The sequence below is a fragment of a genome, unplaced genomic scaffold, assembly GCF_019419815.1.
Source record: "Pyrus x bretschneideri cultivar Hongxiangsu unplaced genomic scaffold, Pyrus_bretschneideri_v1 Contig16, whole genome shotgun sequence".
NCBI classification, from domain to species: Eukaryota; Viridiplantae; Streptophyta; class Magnoliopsida; order Rosales; family Rosaceae; genus Pyrus; species Pyrus x bretschneideri.
The window spans coordinates 2237892-2248743 of record NW_025999457.1 but is presented as its reverse complement, the minus strand read 5'-3'; the positions used below and the strand labels follow the sequence as shown (position 1 = coordinate 2248743).

At 35.9% G+C, this 10852-nt stretch overlaps 1 protein-coding gene and 1 non-coding gene across 2 annotated transcripts; one reads left to right on the top strand and one right to left on the bottom strand.

Moving 5' to 3' along the window:
- Nucleotides 1-6019: 6019 nt before the first annotated feature.
- On the bottom strand, nucleotides 6020-6091 carry TRNAH-GUG. The gene has a single exon. It is a non-coding gene; the product is annotated as a tRNA-His (tRNA).
- Nucleotides 6092-6978: 887 nt separating this feature from the next.
- LOC103965269 (egg cell-secreted protein 1.1) lies at nucleotides 6979-7440 on the top strand. Its single transcript, XM_009378305.3, has one exon. The coding sequence runs from the start codon at nucleotides 6979-6981 to the stop codon at nucleotides 7438-7440; it is 462 nt and encodes a 153-aa protein (XP_009376580.2).
- Nucleotides 7441-10852: the final 3412 nt, after the last annotated feature.

Here is a 10852-nt window from a genome sequence, read left to right as displayed (position 1 = left end):
TTGTTGAATTCCTTACGATGGATTCCTTCTTTCTCAACTCTCCAAGTCATATCTTGGCGGGCTGCAATTTTTTTGTAACTATGTCTCTAATTGGTCAATTGAAGATGTGCATGATGGTGCCTCAATCTTCGCATGACCACATTCTCAGGTGTCTTTTGACACGTTTCTTCTGTTGGCTTTTTGGTTTTGGCGTTCTCGACTACGGCTGTTGCTTGGATTTTCAGATTACTGTTGTTACGGTATTTTGTACCCTTTTTCATTGAATGTGTGTAAGTTTTGGTGAGCTGATATATTTAGTCCTTATGCTTAAGCGAAAAAGAAGAATGACGAGAAGGTTCAGAAAACAAGAAGTGCTAAATTGACCAATAGAAAAATCCAAGTTGTGGGCTTTAAGTTCAGGTAATTAAATAATAAAGTAATTCAGAATCATGGGTTTTCATGATTGATTCCTACAATCGATAAACGAAGGTTTTGTTGAAATCACATTCAAGCCACGTGGATAACGAGCCCACACAACAACACGTATAATGTGGGTCCCGCAATCACGTTCATATTGGTGGGTCCCTTTCCCATAGGAGAAACTTTTCTGATTTTGATGGACACAGCTGGCTGTTCCTTGTTTTTGTCTGGTGGCGATTGGAAAACAAAAGCTATGAGAAAAATCCCCAAAATATATATATATATATATATATATGAAAAGTGAAAAATCGTGTGTTTATTGGAAATAGATCATCTCTGAATCTTTCATCTAACAATTTGGATCCTCTCCAAGACAACTGGTTGGGATCCTCCTGATCAGTATTAGTGGACTGTTGAATTTTTATCCAACGGTTATAATTATTATAATTTTTAGATAACTGTTGGATAAAAATTCAACGGTTCACTAACACTGATTAGGAGGATCTCGAACAGTTGCCTCGAAGAGGATCCAAATCCCTCCTCTAAAGCCTAAGCATCAAGTGATTTAGGTCTTTAAAATTCGATCCAATAATAAAAAATTATTATAATTTTTAAAAGTTTTTACTAACTTTTTACTTTTAATTGTTAAATCAAATTTTAAAGATCTGAATCACTTGATCTTTGGACTTTAGAAGGAAACATTCGCAGTCCACATGGTTGAAGATCGAACAGTGCCAGATTTGCCACGTGTATTCAGACCCGTAGACTGGCCGCGGAATTGATTTCGTCTCTGTAGCTTTCAGTAGCTGTCAGAGTTGTAAGTGGACCGAAAAAAGTAATATTTTTTCTAAAATAATAATTTTTTGAAATTAAAAAAAAAAATTGTTCTATTCGGGTTGAGAGCTTGCTTTGTTGCTTCATGTGAAATGCTATTTTGTCGGTGGAAAAAAAATGTTGGAAAAAGCTTGCCCCTATTTTCGAGCGAAAATTAGAGGTGGGTTCTTTCAATTTATGTGAAAAATAAAAGAGAGATGCTACGCAGAATTTATAAAAGGAGACATTTTTTGAATTATCTACTATCTTAATTTTAACGTCAATTTTCATACAAATATTATAAAATATTGTATTAAATATGAGGTGCAAAGAGTTCATGAAAAATTTATCCTTTTGGAGGTTTTCATAACATTTCTCAAATAAAATCCTTGGTCTGGAGATAACCTTAATAATTTTCCTAAAAAAATGATATGATCAAATGCTTGCATGTTTTGAACTCATCACACATACGAAAGAGGTTTAGTTCCTTTATATCTTGTAGGCTTTTTATGATATGCCCAAACGTCTACAGATTTTGGATTCAACTGACATCTAAATTAGTGATTACTTAACGAGAAAACAATATCTTTGACCCAATGGGAAATTAGCAATAAAATAAGAACATGAAGTACTCATTTTTGGTGAGGTTGATGATGAAAATGAATTCACTTGTTGCTTGGAACATTGAATTCTCTAAGCTCATGTGATATGATGAGGTTGATGATGAAAAGGATACTACCTTTTGAATTTTATATGTTTGGTGATTTATCAAGTACCCATTAACTAATTTATTAAGCTTAATCATATGATGCTAATCATGTTTTAGTGATGAAACTATTAGTGGATTAAGCCCAACCAAGCCCAAAATTAAAACTTGCATGTAAAGCCCTAAATACTCAAAGCCCGGCAGTTCATCCCCCCAACAATATTTGTTGCTAAACTGCTCGATAATTAATTACCGACACACAAAAAGAATAAAGTTGTCAATAGTTCCGTTACACTATAATATAAAAATATAAAGTTCCATTTAAATTAAAATGTAACGGGAACTTTTCAATGCACTGTATATTGAAAAGACCATGACTTGTGACTTGTGATTGTGAGATTACCACAATGTTAATTAAGTCGAATTATTTTTATGGCATTATTTAGACGGATAAAATTTATGTACTTGCTACTGAGCATTATATATATTTTTTATTTATTTGGGGTTTGATATTTTAATATATATTTTATTTTGTTTTAAAAAATAATAGGCATATTTTTGAATTTCTCTTGAACTTTAAAAGAAAAGAAACACGTGACATCTTTTAATTGAGCCAACTCAAAATTGAGCTCTTATTGTATGCGGGCTAGTAATTTTGATACTCACTTGATACACAATTATGATAAATGGATTTATTTTTTGTTAATGAACTCTAAATGCGGAACATATCAAACATCAATTTTATGCATATTACATACATGGAACGATAAAGTTCCATAATAGTGTTTGTAGTACACATGAAATGATAAAATTCCATAACAGTGTCTGTAGTACATATGAAGCAAGAGGTTGACTGTAATTCCTTGATCCTTTTTTGTGAAAGGTAATTTAGAACTTTGTGTTAATTCATGGTGTCGGTTGATTATCTATAATGATAGTATAATCTTTATGAGCTTCAGCTGTGAGAAAGACTTGCATGCACGAGTACACTACCACGTTGACGTTCTATGTCAATGAAATAAAGATATATATATAAGTATTTATACACATTCGTATTTAATTGGCATGAAATGTCCCGTATACTTGTACATGTAAGTTGTTATCTAAGTTGCATGAGTAAATTAGTTAGTCATGGTATGTCAATGGACGCATTGCCATCCTAGTGACGTTCACTTCCAATAGCAAACTAAAAAGAAGAAGAAAATAACATAAAATATGGATCGACAATGACATATTAACATGGCTTGTCTATTATTTTTTGTGCACTTTCATTGAATCTAATTTATAGACTCGTGAGTATTTAATTTGACCTTTTGCTTCCTAAAAAACTTTATGATTTGAAGTTGAAGTTGAACTGTTGTATCAACAAGAAGATAAGGGAGGCTTCATTACCATAAAAATCAAAATCAGAAAATGACATGTCACTCATTCCTCACTATTTATCCTTTTTTTTTAACAATAAATTCGATCACATTTTCTCATATATATGCATGTGAATCATTTTTTTTTTTTTTTAGTATAATGATATATTTACATTAAGGGAAGGGGGAGTTCGGCTAAGCCACACAATAGGCAACCTAATTTGGTATCGAATTCTTCATATATAAGATTCGAATCAAAGACGTTTCAATTAAAAGTAATGAAGAATATCATCAGACTGTAAAATTTATTTAATTGAACAAACATAAATACATCCGTGCATTGCAACCAAATATGTTTCAACAAATGCATTATTAGTAAACTCGGGTTGACCTATTGGTTTAGGAAAAATTTTAGGATCATATTCCACACAACATGTCTTAAGTTTGATTATTTGCACTAGTGAATTGCACGATGGTGGCTAATGGAAGGCTGAAATGTCTATGCGAGTCTTCCTAGTCCTGAAAAAGATGGATTGCGGTGTCGAAGCCACCAACTTGTCCAGTTTTTAAAATTAAAAACAAATGCATTAGTCGTGGTGGATTGCCTTGATAAATATGGTATTCTTTTTCAAAATCTGCGTCTTAGGTTCAAACTCTTCCCATTCTTGATGTGAATTAGAACAATAGTATTGCTTTTAGTAAAATAATACCTTTGTGTAAAAGCCAGATTTGTGACTAGGGAGATGTTGAAATGCCTATGTGAGTCTTTTTGGCTCTTGAAAAGAGTGGATAATCATGGTTTGCCATCAGTTGTTTTTTTTTTCAAAATAATAATAATAATAATACCTTTTTATTTGCACAAGAAGAAAAAGCCATTTTCATCACATTAATGAGACTACATCTCTAGCATTTATATAAGATGTGACAAATAAACCCAGACATCTAAATCAACTATGTGACAAATGGGTTTATGAATTGGTCCAAATTTATTTTTGTCAATTTGGGTCCTTCACCCAGAAAATATCCAGAGCAAAACTTGCTTTTTTGGCAAAGCTATAGCCACTAACATCTACAAGTAGATATTAGTGAATCTGGTCACCTAACACAATTTATATCTTGCCACTTAGTACTATAATTTAATGGTATTCTTCTTTAGTTGTAAGTAAAAGATATTATATTTGAATCTTACCAAAGATAAATTTAAACCACATTATTACTAGCTTATTGTGAAGCTTAGCTGACTCTCCAACTTTCTTAGTATAAATAATATCGTTTGTTCAAAAAAAAAAAAAAAAAAAAAACCAACCTACGTGTTTTCGATAGTTCACCTGATACATTCTTATACGAAGTCTTCTCCAGCTAAAGGATGACTAAACAAAATCAGTCTCCAAGATAAAAAAAAAATCAGGCCGTAGAAATCGGGCAGCGTGTAGCCCAGGGCAGGCTGTACATACCCAACCTGCTTGACCTGGATTACATTTTCCGCGATGCCACCATGTGCAGCCCACCCCACAGATGTGTCAGCGCAGCAGCACCACGTGGAAATAAAATGCACCTGCTGTTGTGGAATTTTAGTCCCCCAATACAGGAGATGGCCTCAATAGTAATAGTAACTACAAAATGACTCGTTACAATGTTTATGTTTTTTTTTTTTTTTTTTTTTTTTTCAGTACATTGATATTTTTATACTAAAGAGAGGGAAGTTCGGTTAAGTCACACAATGGACATCGTAATTTGGTTACAATATCTATGTATTAAAAAAAATATTTATTTTATATGCTCTTTTTGTTTTTGGCTGATGTTAGAGCACTTCCACCGGGGGTGGGATAGGCCGACACATAGCCAAAAAAATGACCTGTCACCTAGGGAAGTCTTTCCAGCCCATGGGATTGCTTGGCACCCAGCCTAAGCTGGTCTCTAGGCCAACCAAAAATTGACAGACCTTGGGACCGGCCTAAATGATGTCAGCATGACGTTATGATCTGAAATCAGTGACGAAGAACTCCATCTCCGGCGACTGGACAACACTACCTTTGAGGACGAGGCCATTGACCCGGAACTTGCTGTTGAGGACGAGCTGGTCTTGGAAGCTGTCGAGGACGATGACATACAAATTCGGCGATGCAGCTGAAGGTCAGGGCGTAGGTCTAGAGACGGCGGGTTTGGAGCTGGCGAGCCCATGCGCCGATGTCAACCAGTTTGGGGTGGGTCGGACCGCGGAGGGAGGTGGAAAGGAAACAGAGAGTGAAGGGGAGGTGGGGATTTGATGGAGGGTGGAGATGGGGGGGGGTGGGTAGGCGTGCTCTGTTATGAGGAGCATTTTTGGGGAGAAACTTAGAAATTAAAAATCAAATTATTAATTTTTATTGTTTTATAATAAAAATTAATAATATTTTAATAAAATTGACTAGACTATTTAGTTTTAGAGGTAGAGATGCCCTTGGCCTATTACTGTTCATTGAGGTCTATCACTATTCACTGAGTGGATAAATGAGCAGGGTGTTAGCGCAAAGTCTTAAGGGATGAAATTGCTCTTAAGGATATATGAATTTAGTATCACAATTTTAAAAGAATATTTATTTTATATGCACTTTTTGTGTTTGGTCGATATTAAGGATATATGAATTTAATATCAGAATTTTATATATTTTCACAAATGTAATAGTTAATTTACTCTAATTTATCGTTCAAAAAGGAAAGCGGAAAAGGCAGGAACAAATGAGCTAAAAAAATTATTTAGTGTGGCTGCTGGGATTCGAGCCCAGGTCTCCACGGCCACAACGTGGAATTCTTACCACTAAACTACAGCCACCGTTTTTGTTAGTATAGGTTATATTATTTATTTATAGAGTCGCACTTTTCGTTACAAAAATTAGCTCTTCTGCTTTATTTCGTTTTATATGTCCAAAACCTCTGAGATTTTATTCATGATAGTTATTCCACCATTGTCCTACCAACATGCTACAACAGTCTATATATTACACATGTGATTTAAACGTTGCACGTTTGTAAATTGTAGTTTTGTAGCATCTATAACGTACGCAAACAATGCATATGTTTGTGGCCCAAGTGCTTAAGACCATTTATTCATCCATTCGATGTTTCAGTGTTTGATTTCTCGTGGACAATATCACTTATACGTGAAAAAGCTTTTTATTTTTATTTTTATTTTTATATAACGATATATATATACTAAGAGGTGAGGATATAAATTGCTATCGAATATTTCATTCGTGAGATTTAAATTAAATAATTTATTTATAAGTGGACCATACGTGGTGTACATGAAAAACTTGAGGAAACCATAAAAATAGAAAAACAAACAAAAACGGAACAAGGGTTGCCCAATCTATCTAACCAAAAGGCTCCAAAGAAAAAGGCCGTCAAGAAAGAAGCCCAAGAGACAGATTAAACTCCAGCTAAACGCCTCTGGCAAACCAACAATCACAAAACTGTCGACTAATTAATCTAAGAACTGCTGGGAAATAACTTCAATCAATTTAATTGGTCTTAATTGGCCGCTAATCTGGTAATAATGTATGCATAATCATTGACATTTCTCAGGAGGCTCTTCACCTCCCCAAGCACGTAACGTCTGTTTCCAGTCCCTCTATATAAACCCTTTCGCTTTCTCTTCATTCTTCAAACATCGAATATCTTACTCATCGTCCACAAATTAATCGATCAAAATCTCAAAAAATGGCAGCTCACACTATTTCCTTTCTCTTCCTTCTCACAGCTCTTCTAGCCCTGGCCATGCCGTTCATGGCCAGTGCGGCGCGACCTTTGAGTCGTGACTCAATTGGGTCAAGCATGAACCTCGCATCGAGGTTGAAGTTGGACGAAGAATCAGCAAACTGCTGGGAATCTTTGTTTCAGCTGCAGGCATGTTCCGGCGAGGTTGTCATGTTTTTCTTGAATGGTGAGACTTACATAGGGCACGGGTGTTGCGAAGCCATTCGGACCATTGAGCACCAGTGTTGGCCTGCCTTGCTTGGCACGCTAGGGTTTACCACTGAAGAGACTGATGTACTCAAGGGTTACTGTGACGAAGCCGACCATATTGAGTCCCCTCCTTCCACGACACCATCACCACCGTCGATCAGTAAGCCTGCTACTACTAAACCAGTTGTTACTGGTTGGGAGAAGTTGGTTCCTTAAAGAATTTCTTTTTGGGCACTGATATTGTCAAAATGTTGCATGCACGTATTGCTAATTTTAATAAAGAATAATTAGTTTTGGGTTAATTGGTTCTATGTTCTGCTTTGGCGTCTATGTGCTGTATCTTGATTGCTTTAGCCACAATGTTTTTGTTATCGCTTTATGTTAGCCTCAAAACATATACAGTGGTAGCAATGAACGAAAATGTCATTGTCTCGCTAAGGAGAGGCTAAAGCTAGCCAAACCATCTGCAACAGTGTTCATTTTCCTGTTAACGGTGTATACATTTTGAGGCTGACATACAAATTGCTTTGTTTGACCTTACCGAGCGTCTTCGTTGTAGTTATTATTATGCCACCATATGTGGATTATTTATGTTACTGGTGGTAACGACACAACAGGTTCCTTGCGGAGTAGGATGAATCCCCCTCAGCTTGCTCTGCATTTAGAGCGTACGGCCTATACAGAAGTACTGTTTTATTAAAATTCAGGTCACGTCTTCTAACAGTTAAAATCCTAACAGTAAAAGGTCATTGCCGGCATTTTTTAGCGCGCTTGATGAAATTAAATTCAACAGAATGGACGCATAGTAGCTATATACATGTTTGCAGATCAGACGGTTGAAAACTTATGAGCAAAACAATAGGACTACTCAATACTCATATCTCGAGTTTAGCTGTTCGGTGTTTACTACAAGGATTACCACCCTACAATTTCCACGCACAAGGGAGGGATCTAGTCATCCAGAGAGTAGACTTCGATTCAATGTGCGAAGGGAGTAACAACTGAAACAAAGATCCGGGCAGCTAAACTCGAACTTTCTTCGGATGGAAGCAATATAATTATTTTACCTCAAGGAAATAAATAGACATAAATTAACAATTGCAAAAGCATTTAGTAGAAGAAACAGGTGCACGAATTCAAGCTGCAAAACCAAGTCAATTTGTAACTAGATTAGTCCATACATAGTTTCCATCTAAGATTTTCAAAAGCTTGATCAGTTTGCAACGGTCGAATACCTAGTCGAGAAAATACAACAGCACTAAGAAATAAAGTTCCAACCCAAACAAAAAAAACTAAAAGACTTCAGGCATCTCAAACACTTGGGCAGTTCAAGCAGGTCCAAACAAAGGGCGTTGCAGCACTACAAACCTGCAGGAAAAGAAAACACCGGAAAACAACAGAAACCACTATATTAGTAAATGCTTTTTTCCCATAGTATAACTGGCGGCAGGACTTAAAATGTAAATTACCCTTTAATCTTTACAAGGAAGATCATCAGCATTCACAGTTACGAGGAGAGCCTTCATCAGACTGTAATTTGGTAGAGTGATTTGGTCGATGAATATGATTATTCTCTCAATGAAAGCACCAATTGTTGGAACCAAACTCGTGCACTGCCTCAGGCAGACGGAGCTACACAAGTCTGGCTACCTGTAAGAAAGCAACAACCATAGTCAGACCTTGGGTACCAATGGGGTACTGGCCAAAGTTTCTCCGTTGGACAAATTAGTAATCAATATTAAGACTCAAGTATAGGCTAGAGCACTGGCAAAGCCACATAGGGGCAAGGAGGGGCGACCGCCCCTTTGCTCACCGGAGATCCTTCCTACAACTCAGGTTTCTGCCCCTATCCTCTGGGCTTGCTGCTCTGGTGCTCAAGTGCTACGCTGGTTTTCTGCAATAGTGCTACTGCGTTCTAATTTTTTTTTCAAAGACCCAGGGAAAAAAATGGGAAATTTAAATGAAAACGGGTAAACGATGTTGTTTCATTTCAAAAAGAATAAGTTAAAAAAACTAAACAACAGGGGACGACTCGTCCCCAGTATACACACACCTACACGAATTGAATCCGCCCCCTTGATAAGATTCTATTTCGTAGTGTTAACAGCTACAAAATTCCATTTCTACATATTTTGTAGATAAGACTCTATTTTGTAGTTTTAACAGCTAAAATTCCATTTTTATTGTAGAATTTCTAACAAAAAAACTTTAAAATGAGATGGTCAAGAAAGATAAAGCATCTGGGTAAGGAAGTGAGGCTATGAATGATAATTTAAAGGCTCTTTCTCTGGCTTCTGAGTTCTTCCTAATTCGGGTATTGGAGATGATGAGGGAGGGAAAGGCATACAAATACTTAATATATTTTTAAAGTTTTTGCGGTCCCAAAACTACTATGTTAATGGTTAGAAGTAAGGACTACAACCGTCAAGTGAGTCGATAAGACTCACTTTTTGGGCCAGTTGTTAGGACTCACTTTTTGAGTGAGATGGTCTCCTTAACATTCTCTTTCATAAGTGTTTTTTGTTTTAACTCTAAATTATGTTCTGCTTGCACTCACACATTTATGGTAACGAGCACTATAAGATTTATGGCAAGAAAGGAGACCAAATACGAAGTAAGCTCAAATGTTTAAGTAGGATTCCACTTAATTCAATAGGGGCATTTCACACCCGAAAAATCAAAGCGCAAAGCTCCAAGACTCACAAACTTTCGCCCATCCACCCGACAATTTTTGGCTTCACCATTGCGCTAGAGAATAACCAAAGAGTATGCCTGGATTGTGTAATATGCGCTATGCAAGTGATTTGCGTTACCACAGTTATGCTTTAGATGAAGATATTTACACTAGTTGTGAAAGAGCTTTTATGATACGAAATTCGTGTTAAACCGAGAGAATCAAACAGGATATCTAGAATTAGATATTGTTTCCTCTTAGGAGTGTGTTACTTGCGGCGCATGCTAATCCTTAAATTGTAGGAATCTCCAAGAAAATAGGAAACTCGTTTGATCCAAAGTCAGATTAGGTTTCCGTGTTTTGCGGAAAAAGAATCATGCCTACCTTTCAGCTGTATAGCATGATGTGATGTCATTGCTGGATCGTTTGAGTAGCTCAATCCGATCAGAGTTGTTGAGAGCATCATGTTATACCCCCATACCCCAAATTCCAATTATTTGAACAGTAAGTGAACCTCCACCGTCTAAGTATTCAGTATTGAAGTCTTGCATGCGAAAAACTATTTCAACTGAGTGCTTGGCTTCTTCTAAGTTTGTGGTTTTCAATACTTTCTTGACGCCCCCAAAATTCTTTTCGATAAACATTCCATCACGCCTGATAGTAGAAATGCCAATTATTCAAAAGAAATGGGGTAAAGTACAAAAAACTACCTCATCTATTGGTGTCATGACATTTTCATATCTCATCTTTAAAATTGACAATGTCATACCTCATCTTTAGAATTTGGTACAATGTTATACATTTTATTACTTGGCCGTTTACTTTTTAGTTAAATACTGACGTGGCTTGATTCGGGATCCATTTCCTGTTAAAAAATTAATAAAATATTATTAAAAACTAAAGAAAATTTATTTAATATTAAAAGAAAAATAAAAAAAGAAAAGAAAAAGAAAA